The sequence below is a fragment of the Berghia stephanieae genome, chromosome 12, assembly GCF_034508935.2.
Source record: "Berghia stephanieae isolate SIO BIC M18660-M18661 chromosome 12, UCSD_Bste_1.3, whole genome shotgun sequence".
Classification (NCBI taxonomy): Eukaryota; Metazoa; Mollusca; class Gastropoda; order Nudibranchia; family Aeolidiidae; genus Berghia; species Berghia stephanieae.
Window position 1 is genome coordinate 35775765 of NC_088371.1, and position 20000 is coordinate 35795764.

General features: G+C 38.6%; 1 protein-coding gene across 2 annotated transcripts in view; it reads left to right on the plus strand.

The window, feature by feature from the left end:
• The window catches only part of LOC144958411 (uncharacterized), a 57873-nt gene that overhangs the window by 9471 nt on the left and 28402 nt on the right, over nucleotides 1-20000 (plus strand). The window contains exons 1-5 of one of the 2 annotated variants that reach the window (XM_078890420.1): nucleotides 2092-2136; nucleotides 7583-7708; nucleotides 15182-15355; nucleotides 16625-16723; nucleotides 18555-18712. In XM_078890420.1, the coding sequence (XP_078746546.1) occupies nucleotides 7600-7708; nucleotides 15182-15355; nucleotides 16625-16723; nucleotides 18555-18712 (540 nt within the window). In that variant the 5' untranslated portion in view covers nucleotides 2092-2136; nucleotides 7583-7599. Of the gene's footprint in view, nucleotides 1-2091; nucleotides 2137-7563; nucleotides 7709-15181; nucleotides 15356-16624; nucleotides 16724-18554; nucleotides 18713-20000 lie in introns of those variants that run through there. The other variant, XM_078890418.1, reaches the window with a different exon arrangement.

The window sequence follows — 20000 nt, forward strand, 5'->3', positions numbered from 1 at the left end:
TTCCGGATGCCAATGTTATGAGCTTCTTAGCCAAGCGCATACTATCTATAGAATGAATTTTCAGCAATTCGGCCAGAAAATTCATCCCGACAAAATAAAATAATATAGAGCATTTATTGAAAAGCGCAAAATCAACTAAACGTGCTCAAAGCGCTATACAAAGGATCCTTGACCAACAGCAACAGGTTACATATTGAACGAGACATAATAACGTTTTGAGACGTCGGGTAACTTATTTTAACACGCTCAAAACGCTTAAAATGAGCTGATTTTTTTAAAAAATTGACACAGTGTTTGTAAAAACCGCGTCCTCAATTATTTGTGTAAACTTGTGATCGTTTATTCTAATGATATCTAAATACACGTTTATTCTACCCCCCCCCTCTCACTCACTCTCTCTCTCTCTCTCTCTCTCCCTCTCTCTCTCTCTCTCTCTCTCTCTCTCTCTCTCTCTCTCTCTTTCTCTAAATAGTAACGCGAACTGATATCATGTTTGCAATAATAATAATTTTGTGACGTCAGATTATAAATCGTTAAATTTCACTAAAAATTAGATTCTTTAAAAAGAAGTATCGTTTAAATGTTTTTGAACATGTCTTTTATTCAAAGATGACGAAATAAGAATCCATTGAGGGGTGGAATAAATTATTTCTTACACTCCTTGCGTTTTGGAATTCGAACTTTGTTCTCAACGCGCACTCATAATCTCGTGCGCGGTTGAGAACACGTCCGGAATACTCTTCAACAGTCGTAACGTCACTTCCTTCCTAATGACGCATGGTAACTTAGTAACACTGGCTCTAAACTATCGGAACAATGACGGACGCCCGTATGAAATATTTCTCCGGCGAGCATAAAAGCGTATCCAGAGTTTTAAAAAACCACATAAATTTGATTTTTTGACTTTTACACATTCTGATCACAAGGCATATGAAAAGTTCTAGCCAGCATGAAGAATAAAAAGTAATGATTTTCTTTTGTTTAGAACCAAGATGGCCGCCGTTGCCGGGCGGCGTGACATCAGACTATTGAATCGTATTCCAAAAAGCAAGCGTGTATGAATCGTACATCATTGCATTGCTTGAATACAGTTTCGACGTAGATAGATACTTTAATAAAAAAACACGATTTTTAAACAAAATCGGGCAGAAAAATCATCCTTCAAATAAAACTTGAGCTTTTATATAGCGCAATCAGTTGCGTGGCATGCTATACGTGCGGCTATGTGGTCTAGTGGTTTGACACTCGATTTCGAATAGGAAGGTCCTGGGTTCGAGCCTCGCGCTAGGCGCATAGTTGAATCCTTGGAAAAGACTCTTTACTCACATTCTCTCACCGTACTCAGGTGTAAATCGAGTACCTGGCCGTTAACAGCGTTGTCTTTGTCCGAAAAATTGTAATATCGCCTAACAGACGTCTTGTCCCGTCCTACATATTAAATGTTGATGTTGACCAGGGACCCCTTGTAAAGCGCGTTGAGCACATTTAGTGGATATTGCGCTGTATAAAAAAGCTCATTTATTTATTTATTTATTTATACAGTATAAGTGGTGCCATAATCAGAAGAAAAAAATGACTTACCCATGCTATATTTGTAAATATAAAAGAAAGAAAAAAAAAAACTTAAAGAAAAGACATACTCAAATAAGTAAGGGCTGGTGTATAGATAGTATGCGCTTGGCTGAGAAGCTCACAACAATGCCATCCGGAAGTATAACGGACCAACACACAAAACTCTGTGTATCCATGAACGTTTATAGTCGAGTTAATACAGTTCAGTGAGCATTACTCACAAACGCGGATGGTAAAAAACAATAACAAAGACATGAGTGACGTCATCTTCGAACTATCTATACAATATCTCAGTTTTATTTATTTATTTTTTTAATGCTGTAATCTATTTTAAAATATGGATGTGGTGCCAGGCACCAAATCAACCAATAATATAGCCATGCCCCTGCAGCGCAATATCCACTAAACGTGCTCAATGCGTTTTACAAGCAGGGGTCCCTGGCAGAGACGACGCTGTTAATGGCCTGGTACTCCTTTTACAGGACCTTCCGATCCGAAAGCGTAGTGTCTTACATACCACTTTAGACCGAAGGGCTAGAGCTCAGTGGTCGCTGGTTCGGATAAGTAAGTAAGTAGGACATACCACTAGACACATATTAATATTATTATCTGTTTTGATATATTAAATTGAATCGTATTATCATTAGATAGTTATTTCTTCGAGCAGCAACATTTACATTACCAAATAATCGATTATAAAATGTATTTACCTAGTTATCCCGTGGTACCACCGTGTAGCGATTTTGCCTTCGAGGCGCTTTGGAGATCAATTGTGTGAGTTAAAATCACTACTTTACAACCAGTAAATTTGAGTCTAGATTGGAATTTGGATGAAAATGACAGACGGGGGCAAATTTCAATTATTATAATTTGTTTTTTAATTTATTTATTTATTTATTTTTTTTTTGGCCATAAATGAAGCAAAAAATTTATTGAAATTTGAAAAATTGAGAATTCATGGCAAATGTGAACCATCCCCTCAAAGAGGTGGTTTATCGAGATGATGTAGGCGTTGAAAATTGAATTTATTGGTGCTATGCGTTTAGGCAAAGTACTCACAACATCCGCTAGTCGGATAAAACGTACTAACACACAAAACTATGTTCAATCTTGAACGTTTATAGTCTGATTGACGGAATTTCGTGAGATCAAATCACCAGAATAGCTGTTTAGAAACACTAACAAAGAGCTGGGTGACGTTAATTCGCTTCAACAGTCGTGACGTCACTTCCCTCGTAATGTCGCCTAGTAACGTAGTAACTGGTTCTAAACAATCGGAACAATGGCAGACGCCCTTATGAAATACTTCTCCGACGAGCATCAAAGTGTATCCAGAGGAGCAAAACATTATAAATCTGATCATGTGTTGACTTTTTATATATACATTCTAATCACAAGACATATGAAAAAGTTCTAGCCAGCAGAACCAAGCTGCTGGTTGCTGGACGGACATGACATCAGACCATTGAATCCTTTTCTTTATTGACACTAACGTGAATCTTGGGGTTCATAGGGAAGAAAACTCGTGACGTCAAGTCCTCCACTCTTTTGGTTCCGCAATCCTTGGGAGTGTGTATGTATGTAACCAGTCATTCGGAGTACTAATAATGAATAGGTTACATAAAGATAGCATAACTATTTCAGTAGCAGAATGTATAGGCTGATTAAAAAAAACCAAACAAATTGAGTTTTTATATAGATAGCGCAATATCCACTAAACGTGCTCAAAACGCTTTGCAAGGGGTTCCCTGACCAACAGCAGCACTTAACATGTACGACGAGACATCACGCCTGTTACATTTTTTTCGGACAGAGACAAAACTGTTAACGGTCAAGTACTCATTTTACACCTGGTTACGGTGAGAGAATGTGAGTAAAGAGCCTTTTCCAATGACTCAAATATGCGCCGAGTGAGGCTCGAACCCAGGACCTTCCGATCCGAAAGCGAGTGCCATATTGAACCATATTAGAGCTATTAAGAAGCAAACTTTGTCGATGTCTCATTTTTGACCGTTTTAACGTTAAATCTACGTTACAGTTTTCTGTTTCAGTCCAAGGTTACCATTTTAACTCATTTTAGGCCATAATATTATGGACAAAATATACTGAAACTTCAGAAACCAAACCAAAACAAAGAACAGCAAAATCCCAAGAAACTACCTGTCTATTAGAATAGTGCAGTCGATAGGTAATGTAGCGATATACATATATACACAACACACCAATGATCTGAATGCATAATCTTTGTAAATCTTCATTATCTCCCCCCCCCCCCCCCCCTCCTCATTATTTTTTCAAAAACCTCAAGGCTACGAATAATGTTTCAAAAATATATTTTCTTACCCGACGCTAATGCCGCCCATTTGGAACCATTATTTTTTATCGCCTCGGGGCTGGTTTTATAGAAATCGGCCAAATAAGAAATTCCACAGCCAACGATATTGCACACTGACAAAACATCTTAAAACATTTTGATCAGGAAATGGTTCATTTATCTTTCAATAGATCGAATGAAGTTGACATCACTCGGGTCTTTTGTTATTGCTTTTTGCCATCCGCGTTTATGAGTAATTCTCACTAAACTGTATTAACCAGACTGTAAACATTTAAGGTTACACATAATTTTGTGTGTTTGTCCTTTATACTTCCGGATGGCAATGTTGTGAGCTGCTTAGCCAAGCGCATACTATCTGTAGACGAGTTATATTTTTGACCAATCAAAATGCGGGATTAGTGACATACGCCTCAAGCCTTCTCGGAAAAATACAGTTGTTTGTTTACAAACAATAGAGTGGAGAAAGTTAATCTTACTCTGTTCTTTGTTATTTGTTGTTTTTTTTTTTTTTTTGTTTTTTTTTTTTTTGACCGATATTTCTGTGATTAGTTCTCTCTAGATTGGCTCAATCAGAATGCGACTGTACGATCAATCAGCTTGTATAGATAGTATGCGCTTGGCTAAGAAGCTCGCAACATTACCATCCGGAAGTATAACGGACCAACACACAAAACTATGTGTAACATTAAACGTTTATGGTCTGGTTAATATTAATAGAGTTTAGTGAGAATTACTCATAAACGAGGATGGCAAAAAGCAATAACAAAGGCCTGAGTGACGTCATCTTCATTCTATCTATAGATAGTACGCACTTGGCTTAGAAGCTCGCAATATTGCCATCAGGAAGTATAACGGACCAACACACAAAACTATGTGTAACTTTGAAAGTTGATAGTCGGGTTAATACAGTTTTTTTGAGAATTACTCATAAACGCGGATGGCAAAAAAAACAATAACACAGACCCAAGTGACGTCAACTTCATTCCATAGAATCATTTGTTTCCTTGAGTACTTCTAACAACAACTCACTTTTTACTTTCATTGGGTGACCATCGATTTCTTTTGTGGCGTAAATTTAATTTTTGGTCAGTATCAGTCCGAAGCCACCGTTATGTTATAGATAGTATGCGCTTGGCTAAGAAGCTCATAACATTGCCATCCGGAAGTATAACGGACCAACACACAAAACTGTGTATATCCATGAACGTTTATGGTCGGCTTAATACAGTTCAGTGAGCATTACTCATAAACGCGGATGGCAAAAAACAATAACAAAGACCTGAGTGACGTCATTTTCGAACGATCTATAGCCTGAAACTGAAATCCGAAAGGACTGGCAGTTTGACGTCATTATTTGGTTTTTGCACCGCCCAGTGAGTTGTCGTTAGTAGAGCTCATGGAAACAAGTTATTTCATTGGTTGAACTATTGAAAACAACTCACGATTTGTTTTCTTTTGTGGCAAAAACTGGCATTTTGACGTCATTTTTTGGTCAGTATCAGGCCATAACTTTACGAAGGCCATGGTATCAGGCCATAACTTTACGAAGGCCACGGTATCAGGCCATAACTTTACGAAGGCCACGGTATCAGGCCTTTAGGGCTGACCCACACTGGAGACTGACTCCGGCATTGCCGTCCTCTGCCGTCTTCCGGATACAGACGTCGGGCACGGACAAAATACTAAGAATAATTTTAGGATTATATAATGTAAAAGAGCGATGATGTATGCTCTTTATTGACTACCAACAAATACATTCTAGTAAAGAAAATACAAGGGTGCGCTCAAAAGTCTTATATTTTCAAACCTATAATAGATAAGAAATTTGCAAAAGGTAGAAAACAAAAATAGAGCTTTTTATATCGCGCAATATCCACAAAATGTGCTCAAAGTGCTTTACAAAGGGTCCCTGACCAACAGCAACACGAAACATGAAGAACAATACATGACGCCTGTTAGGCGATATTACAGTTTTTCGGACAGAGACAACGCTGTTGACGACCAGGTACTCATTTTACACCTGAGTACGGTGAGAGAATGTGAGTAAAGAGTCTTTTCCAAGGACTCAACTATGCGCTTAGCGCGAGGCTCGAACCCAGGACCTTCCGATCCGAAAGCGAGTGTCATACCACTAGACCACACACCTACCCATACCAAGCACCCGTCGTCCTCTGTCGTTTTAGTTGGGTTGTTTTTCGAGCTTGGTATGGGTAGGTGGCCTAGCTGCTCTTCTCTTTATTCTTAGTATTTTGTCCATGCCCGACGTCTTTATCCGGATGACATTCGCTTTCCGATAGGTAGGTCCCGGGTTCGAGCCTCGCTCGGCGCATAGTTGAGTCCTTGGAAAAGACTTTTTACTCACATTCTCTCACCGTACTCAGGTGTAAAATGAGTACTTGGCCGTTTACAGCGTTGTCTCTGTCCGTAAAAAAAAAATTGTAAAATCGCCTAACAGGCGTCATAAGGTCCCGTCCTAAATGTTAAATGTTGCTGTTGGCCAGGGACCCCCTGTAAAGCGCTTTGAGCACGTTTAGTGGATATTGCACTGTATAAAAAAAGCGCAAAGTCCAATTTATTCTTAGTATTAATATTTTGTCCGTGCCCGACGTCTGTATCCGGAAGACGGCAGAGGACGGCAGTGCCGGGTCGTCGGAGTCAGTCTCCTGTATGTGTGCCATATAATTTATGGACAATAAAGACCTATTATTATTATTATTTATTATTATTATTATCATTATTATTATTATTATTATTATTATTATTATTATTATTATTATTATTATTATTATTATTATTATTATTATTAAAATTTAAATTATGCCTTTTGCGCCACGACATCATAAGATATCGTCGCCCAGGCATTCCACGAAGGAATATAGATAACTCATCAAACAAGATGTCTGATGTCAATAGGAATCACCCATGTTGTCTCAGTGAGCAAATTGGGGGTTAATAATCTTGCTCAAGGAAAAAAAACGAAAGTGCCTGAAGCGGGGCTCGAACCAGGGTCCTTCCGGGTCACAGTGCAATGCTTTAACCACTCAGCCACTTATTATTATGATTATATATATATATATATATATATAATATATATATATATATATATATATATATATATATATATATATATATATATATATATATATATATATATATATATATATATATATATATATATATATATATATATATATATATATATATATATATATATATATATATATATATATATATATATATATATATATATATATATATATATATATATATATATATATATATATATATATAAATATAAAGCAGCGGTGTTGGGGATTTGTTGTAAATTGGATTCAGTAGTCTGATGTCACGCCGCCCGGCAACGGCGGCCATCTTGGTTCTAAACAAAGAAAATCATTACTATTTATTCTTCAAGCTGGCTAGAACTTTTCATATGTCATGTGATCAGAATGTATAAAAGTCAAAACAAGATCATATTTATAATGTTTTTCTCCTCTGGATACCCTTTTATGCTCGTCGGAGAAATATTTCATAAGGGCGTCCGCCATTGTTCCGATAGTTTAGAGCCAGTGTTACTAAGTTACTATGGGTCATTAGGAAGGAAGTGACGTTACGAATATTGAATCCTATTCTAAACACGTGAGTTCAAGTTCCAGAATCTTTTCATCATTCCAGATAAAATCCACGCGACGATGACGGAGATTCCACGTACAGTTTTTGCCATGCTGGTAGTCACGACGTTGGTTGTGGTGGTGGTGACTTTTTCTATCGCATCTGCTGCCAATCCAAATCCAACGAATGGTAAGTCTGGTTTGTTGTGATTGATTGTTGACATCATGACTTATTTACAAATTAAATGTCATTTTCGTAACATTCACCATAATAAGAGTACTCCAATAGGATTCAGTAGTTTGATGTCACGCCGCCGGGCAACGGCGGCCATCTTGGTTCTAAACAAAGAAAATCATTACTTTTTATTCTTCATGCTGGCTAGAACTTTTCATATGCCTTGTGATAAGAATGTGTAAAAGTCAAAACATGATCAAATGTATGTGTTTTTTTTCCTCTGGATACGCTTTTATGCTCGCCGGAGAAATATTTCATACGGGCGTCCGCCATTGTTCCGATAGTTTAGAGCCAGTGTTACTAAGTTAACATGCGTCATTAGGAAGGAATTGACGTTACGACTGTTGAAGAGTATTCTATGACATTTTGAAAAACTAATGAGAAAATTTGTTTCATTGGGGCGTGTTTTTCTTTTGGGTTGAGTTATAAAAAATATATACCAAAAATCTCGTGGCAGAAATGGCTTCTAAATGGTTTTTAAAACAAGGTTAACTTTTGCCCTCACTTTTTCCGGCAAATTAAAAGGCTAAAAACCAACGGCTTGGAGATTTTATATAGCGCAATATCCACTAAACATGCTCAAAGCGCTTTGAAAAGGGTCCCAGACAAACAGCAACACGTAACATTTAGAACGAAACATGACGTTTGTTAGGCGATATTACATTTTTTTTTTCGACGGAGACAACGCTGTTGACGGTCAGGTACTCATTTTACACCTGAGTACGGTGAGAGATTGTGTGTAAGGAAGAGCATACCATCAATGTACTTTGTTTGAGATCACCTTAAAGTCTCATCCAGACACCAGCACAGGATCCAACTAAGAGGAACACAATCAAATGTTTACAGAATACATAACTAACAATACATAACAGAGAGTTGGTTTTTACAAGTAAAAAAGTATCATCTCCAAAAACTATAAAACTATACATTTGACTGTTTCCCCTCCCAGTCACGGAGGATTCCAGCCAGGGCTGCGACAAAACTCAGTTAATCTCATTCCAAGACAAAGACAGAAATCAACTCGGATAACAGATATAAGGGTATAGATAATATGCGCTTGGCTAAGAAGCTCATAACATTGTCATCTGGAAGTATAAATGACCAACACACAAAACTGTTTATAGTCGTGTTAATACCGTTCAGTGACCATTACTCATAAACGCGGATGGCAAAAAACAATAACAAAGACCTGAGGGACGTCATCTTCGAACTATCTATAGATAGTATGCGGTTAGCTAAGAAGCTCATAACATTGCCATCCGGAAGTATAACGGACCAACGCACACAACTGTGTGTATCCATGAACGTTTATAGTCAGGTTAATACAGTTCAGTGAGCATGACTCATAAACGCGGATGGCAAAAAACAATAACAAAGACCTGAGTGACGTCATCTTCGAACTATCTATAGATAGTATGCGGTTAGCTAAGAAGCTCATAACATTGCCATCCGGAAGTATAACGGACCAACACACAAAACTGTGTGTATCGTGCGGCTATGTGGTCTAGTGGTATGACACTCGCTTTCGGATCGGAAGGTCCTGGGTTCGAGCCTCGCTCGGTGCATAGTTGAGTCCTTGGAAAAGGCTCTTTACTCACATTCTCTCACCGTACTCATGTGTAAAATGTGTACCTGGCCGTTAACAGCGTTGTCTTTGTCCGAAAAATTGTAATATCGCCTGACAGGCCTCATGTCCCGTCCTACATGTTAAATGTTGCTGTTGACCAGGGACCCCTTGTAAAGCGCTTTGAGCACATTTTAGTGGATATTGCTCTATATAAAAGCTCAATTTTTAAAATTTTTTTTTATCCATGAACGTTTATAGTCAGGTTAATACAGTTCAGTGAGCATGACTCATAAACGCGGATGGCAAAAAACAATAACAAAGACCTGAGTGACGTCATCTTCGAACTATCTATAGAAGAACAGAGCGTGACCTCCTGCCGCCCACCATGGGAGGTCTCAAGGGACCCCACCCAGGAAGTCAATAGTGAAGAATAAAGACTCATAAACATTTTATCTTGGACGGGCTATTCGATACTGGTAATCGATACTGGTAATCGTAGTCACATTCGTGATTTCGTTTAACTCTCTCATTACCAGCCATTTAATAATAATAATAATAATAATAATAATATAATAATAATAATAATAATAATAATAATAATAATAATAATAATAATAATAATAATAATAATATATAATAATAAATGAAATTTATTTATATTGCGCCCACTCCTCTATACAATAAAGCTCTCGGCGCATAACAATAACTTCAATCCATTCAAATTTCTCTCTCTCTCTCTCTCTCTCACACACACACACACACACACGCACACACACACACACACACACACACACACAAACCTTCCACCATCCAACTATTTAACATATCTAAAAAATAAAGTAATATATATATATATATATATATATATATATATATATATATATATATATATATATATATATATATATATATATATACATACATATCCTGTGATCATCGTCTGCTCAAATAAGATAACAAATAAATTAAGAATTCTCGAATTTTCAGAATCTTCCCTGAAACTTCACACCCACCCAACACAGAAATAGATTTTTTTTCTACTCAAACAGAAAAGGAACAAGTACATTCCATAAATAATAATTGTCCTATCGCTAGAACAAATTATTTTCTTTACAATCTGTGATGTACTACAGAGGATATCAGAATGAGAAAACTGTTCGTTGCACCGTAACGAATGTGACGATTTTCCAATGGATGGTAGGGAGAGGGTTAATAGAAAATTAATTATTATTCATCTAGCATTACTTTTGTTTGAATAATTAAATGCCAGTTCTGAAGGCTACAAATAACTTACTATATTGTATTAGGTTTCGGAAGTAAAAAGACGCTGAAAACTGAAGGTTTAACCCTCTCCTTACCACCCACAGGAAAATCGTCACATTCGTTACGATGCAACCAACAGTTTTCTCATTCTGATATCCTTTGTACATCACAAATTATAAAGAAAATACTTTGTTCTAGCGATATATAACATTTAGACACTGGACAATACGATTCAATAGTCTAATGTCACACCGCCTGGCAACGGCGGCCATCTTGGTTCTAAACAAAGAGCGTTGTAGCGTTTAAAAAAAAACAGACACTGGACAATATTATGTATGGATTGTATTGTTTCTTTTTTGTTTGTGTTGTTTGGGTGTGATGTTTTGGGGGGAAATCTATAAATGGCTAGTAATGAAAGAGTTAATCTATCTAATGTATGGCATTTAATTTGAGTGAGGTTAATACAAAAATAAGGGGGCGGACTGGCCGAGTGGTTAAGGCATTGCACTGTGACCCGGAAGGTCCTGAGTTCGAGCCCTGTTCCTGGCACTTTCTTATTTTTCCTTGGGCAAGATTAGTAACCCCTAATTTGCTCACTTTGGACAACATGGATGATTCTTGTTGACATTAGACACCTTGTTTGGTGGATTATCTATAGATAGTATGCAGGTGACGTCACTCAGGCCTTTGTTATTGTTTTTGCCATCCGCGTTTGTGAGTTGTTCTCACTACACTGTATTAAATAGACTATAAAAGTTCATGGTTACACAGAGTTTGTGTGTTGGTCCGTTATACTTCCGGATGGCAATGTTGTGAACTCCTTGGCCAAGCGCATTCTATCTATATATAGATATATATAGAACGAAGATGACGTCACTCAAGCCTTTGTTATTGTATTTTGCCATCCTCGTTTGTGACTGATTCTCACTAAGCTGTATGAACCAGACTATAAAAGTTCATGGTTACACATAGTTTTGTGTGTTGGTCCGTTATACTTCCGGATGGCAATGTTATGAGCTTCTTAGCCAAGTGCATAGTATCTATAGATAGAATGCGCTCGGCCAAGGAGTTCACAACATTGCCATCCGGAAGTATAACGGACTAACACACAAACTTTGTGTAACCATGAGCGTTTATAGTCAGGTTGATACAGTTTAGTGAGAACAACTCACAAACGCGGATGGCAAAAACAATAACACAGGCCTGAGTGACGTCATCTGCATACTATCTATATAATTTAGTGAGAACTACTCATAAAAATGGCTGACTAAAACAATAACAAAGAGATAAGTGGCGTCAATTTCTATAGATAGAACGAAGTTGACGTCACTCAGGTCTTTGTATTTGTTTTTGTTTTTTGCCATCTATGTCTATGAGTAATTCTCACTAAACTGTATTAACCAGACTATAAATGTTTAACGTTACACATAGTTTTGTGTGCTGGTTCGTTGTACTTCCGGATGGCAATGTTATGAACTTCTTAGCCAAGCGCACATCATCTATAGATAGTTCAAAGATGACGTCACTCAAGTCTTTGTTATTGTATTTTGCTATCCGCGTTTGTGAGTAATGCTCTCTGAACTGTATTAACCCGACTATAAATGTTCATGGTTACACAGAGTTTTGTGTGTTCGTCCGTTATACTTCCGAATGGCAATGTTATGAGCTTCTTAGCCAAGCGCATAATAATAATAATAATAATAATAATAATAATAATAATAATAATAATAATAATAATAATAATAATAATAATAATAATAATAAATGGTATTTATATAGCGCTTTACCCCGTTGTCACAGGCTCCAAGCGCTTTACAGTGATATAAAACAAAACATATTACAGTGAGACAAGTGTGAAGGCAACGTGATACGAATTCAATTTAACAACAACAAAATATGAAAATAATATTGCAACATTATGACGTAAAAAGATAAAACTTTAAGCGAGATTTGAACGTTGTCAACGAATCCGAGCATCTCACGTGTGATGGGAGAGAGTTCCAAAAATGGGGGCCGAAAATTGAAAAGACTGTTCACCTATTTTACGCAATGGCTTAGGTTTGACAAGGATTGATTGGTCATTGCTTGACCTCAAGTCTCTATTGGGGACATATATGTTTAGAAGGTCTTTAATATAGGAGGGACTGTTCGTGCTCAGGGATTTGTAGACAACAGTTCAAATCTTATTGGCAACTCTTTTTTCCACAGGAAGCCAATGTAACTCACGGAGAAGAAGAGTTGCTGACGGGTATTTTTGTTATTGCGTACAATGAGCCTGGCTGCGTTATTTTGAGCAACCTGAAGTTTGCTAATTTTGTCTTTAGCTAAATTCGCCCAAAGGGAGTTACAATAGTCCAATTGAGATAAAACCATGGAATTAATTAAAAGTTCTGTTATATGCTTCGGTATTAAATTACGAATTTTGCTTATTTTTTTCATTTCTATGTACATAGATTGTATGGTGTTATTCACATGGCTTGTCATGGAAAGATCTTTATCAATGATGACGCCAAGGTTTTTTGCTTTATTTGAAAATTCTATTGTGCTATTTCCGAGAGTAATAGGTGATTTATTTGCCTGTTTAAGGATACTCGGCCTTTCACACATTAAAATCTCAGTTTTACTATCATTTAATTTTAACTTATTGTGGTACATCCAAGATTTAATCTCATTAAAACAGCTCGTAATTCGTTGTATTAAGAACTGTAAATTACTAAGAGGTGCTGAATCATATATTTGCGTATCATCTGCATAAAAATGATAACTTAGATTGAATCTGGATATCACACTAGAAAGGGGCTGCATATATACAGTAAAGAGGACAGAGCCTTGTGGCACTCCAAAATTTAGTAAAACTTGTTCTGACTGAACACCATTCACCACGACAGTCTGCCATCGATCCTGTAAATATGATGTGAACCATTTAAGGGCAATTCCTTTTATGCCGAACGTATTTTCTAGTCTTCTTAACAAAATGTCATGGTCAATGGTGTCAAAGGCAGCTGAAAGATCTAAAAGGCATAATACATTGATATTGTTAGCATCAGCATTAATTAACAAGTAATACTATCTATAGATGTTTATAGTCGGGTTAATACAGTTCAGTGAGCATTATTCATAAACGCGGATGGCAAAATACAATAACAAATACCTGGGTGACGTCATCTTCGAACTATCTCTACTTCCGTATGGCAATGTTCTGAGCTTCTTAGCCAAGGGCACATCATCTATACCGTTGAAAGACGGGTAATCATCATGTTGATTCCATCACTGAGTGCAGGGCGGCGAGAAGAGGGGAGGACAATGTTAATGGAAAAAAAAAACTATCTTTACAGCTTTGATGAATAAGACACGAAATTGACCATCTGTTTGAACCCATGTTCAATCCATGTCCGTCAATCACACTAGCACACCGACACAATGAAATAGAGAGGAGAGAGAGAGAGAGAGAGAGAGAGAGAGAGAGAGAGAGAGAGAGAGACAGGGAGAGATGGAGGAAAAGAAAGGGAGAGATGGAGGAAAAGAAAGAGAGGAAAAGAGAAAATGAAAGAGAGGTTAGGAGCCCCACCCAGGGAGAGGAGAAAGAGAGAGAGAGAGAGATAGAGAGAGAGAGGGGGGGGGGAGCGATGGAGGAAAAGAAAGAGAGGAAAAGAGAAAATGAAAGAGAAGTTAGGAGCCCCACCCAGGGAGAGGAGAGAGAGAGAGAGAGAGAGAGAGAGAGAGAGAGAGAGAGGAATGAGAGAGAGAGGAGAGAGAGAAGACAGGAAGGAGAGAGTGAGAGAGAGGAGAGAGAGAGAGAGAGGGGGGAGTAGAGAGAGAGAAAGGAGGAGGAGAGAGGGGGAGAAAGAGAGAGAAAGAGGAGAAAGAGGGGGAGGAGAGAGAGAGGGGGGAGAGAAAGAGGAGAGAGGGAGGGGGTAGAGAAAGAGAAAGAGAGAGAGAGAGAGAGAGAGAGAGAGAGAGAAAAAGAGGAGAGAGAGAGAGTGAGAAAGAGGAGTGAGAGAGCCAACTGAGTACATCCCTTTCGTGTCAGTTGCGGAACCGAACACGAATCGAACGGTTTTCAGTTTTCTTCCATCACAAGGAAACAACACACCTTGAGTCTATCCATGTTATTTTCACGTATTGGCATTCCCTTCGTATCAACAATGTAAATGTTGCTGCTCGAAGCTCGAAGAAATAAATAATAATGTGAAATTGAATGTAAGCTTCAATTTAATTACAATAACAGATCAAATGAACGTTTCGGGTTTCCCTTTTATCAACAAAACAGAATGAATGAAACACCACAGATGGATGAGATGATGTGGTAGTGGCGTTGTGAAGATGAATGCCACTACGTCACTACCACATTATCTCATTCATCTGTGATGTTTCATTCATCCTGTTTTGTTGATAAAGGGGAAACCCGAAACGTTCATTTGATTTGTTTTTGTAATTAAATTGAAGCTTACATTCAAGTTCACATTATTATTTACTTCATATCAACATAATACCAGTTTGCATAATGGGTCACGCATTCAATATCATAATACTGAATTGAAAAGGCGGTTCACATTTATATTTTCAAAGTTTGTATCCTATATAATATCTCGTTTCAGACTACAAGCGCGTATGCTACTACACCAACTGGAGCCAGTACCGCACGGGAGGGTCAAAGTTCATGCCCGATGACATTGACCCTTTCCTATGCACGCATCTCATCTTCGCCTTTGCCAAAATAGACGGGAACGGAGTTCTGGCCCCTTATGAGTGGAACGATCTACAGCATCCGTGTAAGTATGATGGAGAATAATAAGGACAATAGAAGGAACGAAAATGACGTCACCCAGCTCTTTGTTATTGCTTTTAGATAGCCATCTTGGTGATTTGTTCTCACCAATGTATTCCAATCAGACTATTCACGTTTAAAGTTACACATAGTTGTGTTTTTTTTTTGTCTGTACGTTCTAAATAATAAGAAAAATATAAAATAAAATTCCTTTTATTCACCTGATAGGGGACATTTGTCTCTAGGGTCAATCCCAAAGAAAAACTGGAATAACCCAGGCGGCAGCCGCAGTGCAGCGCCGCAAATTGAGCTTGGGCGAGGTGACTTGCTCAAAGCCGCACAGCACAGCGGCGGGTGATCGAACTCGGTACCTTTCGGGTACAAATGAGTACGAAGCAAAGACCGTACCGCTGAGCCATGCTCAGGCTGTTGGAGTTTACCCAAACGCATAGCATCAGATGTCTATGAATGCTGGGTTAAATGGTTTTTAAAATACATATACTTCTTTAAAAAATAGTCCATCATAGCCATTAGATAGAATGAAGATGACGTCACTCAGGTCTTTGTTATTGCTTTTTCGCCATCCGCGTTTAGTTATCCAGACTATAAACGTTTAAAGTTACACATAGTTTTGTGTTGATACGTTATACTTCCGGATGACAATGTTGTGAGATTCTAAGCCAAGCGCACACTATCTATAGGCGTTTCTCTATTGATTGAGGCGCTTCTTAATTATCTTATTTCTTTTTTTTTCCATAATGATGCTTTTGGGGTGGTAGGGGAGAGGGTATTTATATAATTTATTCTATTGCTTAATTTCTGTATTTTAATACACCCCTCCTCTCTCTCTCTCTCTCTCTCTCTCTCTCTCTCTCTTTCTCTCTCTCTCTCTCTCTCTCTCTCTCTCTCTCTCTTTCTTTCTCTCTCTCTCTCTCTCTCTCTCTCTTTCTCTCTCTCTCTCACACACTCTATCTCTCCCCCCTCTCTCTCTCTCTCTCTCTCTCTCTCTCTCTCCTCTGTCTCTCCCCCTCTCTCTCTCTCTCTCTCTCTCTCCCTTCTCTCTCTCTCCCTTCTCTCTCTCCTCTGTCTCTCCCCCCCCCTCCCTCTCTCTCTCCTTTCTCTCTCTCTTCCCCCCCCCTCTCTCTCTCTCTCCCTTCTCTCTCTTTCCCCCTTCTCTCTCTCTCTCCCTTCTCTCTCTCTCCCTCTCTCTCTCTTTCTCTTTCTCTCTCTCCCTCTCTCTCTCTCCCCCCCCCCTCTCTCTCTTTCTAACCAGTCCTGTACAAACAGTTCAACGGCCTGAAGGAAACGAACCCAACCCTCAAGACACTGCTGGCCGTTGGAGGATGGACACACGGGTCTCGGCCATTTTCAGGTTCGTCACTAGGATCCATAATAAATGAAAATAAATTAAATAAATTCCCTTTATTCATCCCTAAGGGGATTTTTTTCTTTAGAATAGACTGGAAAACCGGAATAACCCAGATGGCAGCCGCAGTGCAGCGCCACAAAGGCTAAATGACTTGCTCACAATAGGCCATTTTCAGGTTCGTCACTAGGATTCATAATAAATGAAAATAAATAAAATAAATTCCCTTTATTCATCCCTAAGAGGAATTTTTTTTTCTTTAGAATAGACTGGAAAACTGGAATAACCCAGGCGTCAGCCGCAGTGCAGCGCCACAAAGGCTAAATGACTTGCTCACATTAAATAACAAAAATAAACAAATAAATTCCCTTTATTCTTCCCTAAGGGAACATTTTTTTCTTTGGGATATATTCCAAGGGAAGTCTGGAATAACACAGTCCAGCGATCGTAAAGTGAGCTAAGGCTTAGTGACTTGCTCAAGGCCACACGGCGCGACGGTTAGTCGAACCAGGAACCTTCGGGTACGACGCAAAGACCGTACCGCTGCCCCACGCCACGCTGTCTTATAAAATGTGACCCATCGCATCATTCTGGTATTATGTCGGAAAGAGTCAGATGAAGAAATCTGAGATAACCGAATGCAATGGGAGCGATCATAGCAATCAGAGAGAGAGAGAGAGAGAGAGAGAGAGAGAGAGAGAGAGAGAGAGGGAGAGAGAGAGAGAGAGAGAGAGGGGGGGGGGGGGGGGGGGACTCGAACCCTAGACCTTCCAGTTCGAAGAAGAGTGTCATAGCTCAAGACCACATAGCCGCCATTTTAAATATCATGTTCACAACAATATAATATACGATTTTACAAGCTTGCTGTTTGGAATTCATGACGTGTTCCCAACCAACCGCTGCACGAGCTTACGAGTGTGCGTTGGGAACAAAGTTCGAATTCCAAAAAGAACGAGTGAAAGAAATCTACCACTCAATCTATTCCTATTTCGTCATCTTCGAATAAAGGATACATTTTAAAAAACTTAAATAATAATTATTTTTAAATAATCAAATTTTTAGTGAAATTTAACTGTTTATAATCTGACGTCACAAATTATTATACGCTTTCTTATTTAGGGAGAGGGGTGGAATAATACCCGTTTTGAAGTGACGGGTCAATACGCTTCAACTGTCGTGACGTCACTTCCCTCGTAATGACGCATAGTAACTTAGCAACTGGTTCTAAACTATCGGAACAATGGCGGACGTCCTTATGAAATATTTCTCCGACGAGAATAAAAGTGTATGCAGAGGAGAAAAACATTATAAACCTGATCATGTTTTGACTTTTATACTACATTCTGATCACATGACATGTGAAAAAGATCTCGCCAGCATGAAGAATAAAAAGTACTGATTTTCTTTGTTTAGAACCAAGCTGCTCGTTGCTGGGCGGACGTGACATCAGAATATTGAATCCTATTTTGGTTGAACTGTGAGTCCATGACCGGGCATCTAGACCACAGTAACTCATTTTTTGGTGAAACCGTAAAAATTATCCAAAATGAATTAATATTGTACATATAAATGTCATGTTACGTTTATTTATATGTCGAACTTTTGACCTCATCTCCTGGAAACTCACCCCATTCTCTCCCCTGCTGCTTCTTCCCCCCCCCCCCCCCCCCCCCCCCCCCTGGTTTTATGGTCATTTCAATTTACACGATTTATGAATGATTTATATTTATTGACAACTGTAATCAACATCGCGTAGAAGATTCTTTTCTAAATGGTAGTCATTTTGTCATAATGTCCCGGCATTAATATTGATCTTATCATCTTTGCTGTTGTACAGATATGGTCAGGACTTCCGCCAACAGGAAGAAGTTCATCGCGCATGCCATCAAGTATTTACGAACGAATGGCTTTGATGGCCTTGACCTTGATTGGGAATATCCGGGTAGCAGGGGGAGCCCTCCACAGGACAAGCAACGATTCGTGGAGTTGGTTAAGGTATAAATAAATGGATGTATATTTCATGTTGATGATTATGATGGTTGATACTGTCATTCAAGGGGGGGGGGGGGGGGGGGGGGGGAGTTCGTTTGTGGGACGGGAGGGGGTTGTTTGTTTGTTTGTTGTTTTTTGTTGTTGTTTTTTTTTTGTGGTTTCTTTTTGTTTTGTTTTTTTTTTTCATTTTGGCCAGAAAACTAAATTCGTATGTCGATAGACTTTTTTTTAAAAGAGCTTTATTGTATATAGCGCAATTCCACTACACGTGCTCAGGGCGTCCCTGGATAAAAGCAACATTTAATATGAAGGGCGGGACATGACGCCTGTTAGGCGATATTACATTTTTTTCGGACAGAGACCACGCTGTTAACGGTCAGGCACTCATTTTACACATGAGTACGGTGAGAGAATGTGAGTAAAGAGCCTTCTCCAAGGACTCAACTATGCGCCGAGCGAGGCTCTAACCCAGGACCTTCCGATCGGAAACCGAGTGTCATACCACTAGACCACATAGCCGCACAATGACTCTCTACATAAAAATATTCATTGCGCCAACTTTTACCGGAGGGCCGGCTATTTTCCAAGACAATATGGCGCCTTGCCATGTGGTCTAGTGGTATGACACTCGCTTTCAGATCAGAAGGTCCTGGGTTCTAGCATAGTTGAGTCCTTGGTAAAGACTCTTTACTCATATTCTCTCACCGCACTAAGGTGTAAAATGAGTAACTGGCCGTTAACAGCATTGTCTATGTCCCCCCAAAAAATGTGTAATATCGCCTAAAAGGCGCCATGTCACGTCCTACATGTTAAGTCTTGCTGTTGGTCAGGGACCCTTTGTAAAGCGCATTGAGCACGTTTAATGGATATTCCGCTATATAAGAGCTCAATTTAAATTTAACTGTTCTACAGACAAAATACAATTTGAAATGATATACCAGCAGAAAAGGCCCATCAGATGACATCATCCATGAGGCAAAAAGTTGTGGCACCGATCAATTCTACAGGGAGGCATAGAATATTCTGAATTGCGTCATTTGTGCTGATTTCAACTTTGTGCTCGATTTTGCAAAATCGATTTTTTAATGACTGGTTTTTAATCTCTGCGACATTTTAACAGTTTACACTAATTAAATAATTATACACCAAAATAACCCAGTTTTGCCTCGCTTCTATATTTGTATATTATGCCATAATACACTCATAATACACCGGGTTATAGATAGAATGCGCTTGGCCAAGGAGTTCACAACATTGCCATCCGGAAGTATAACGGACCAACACACAAACT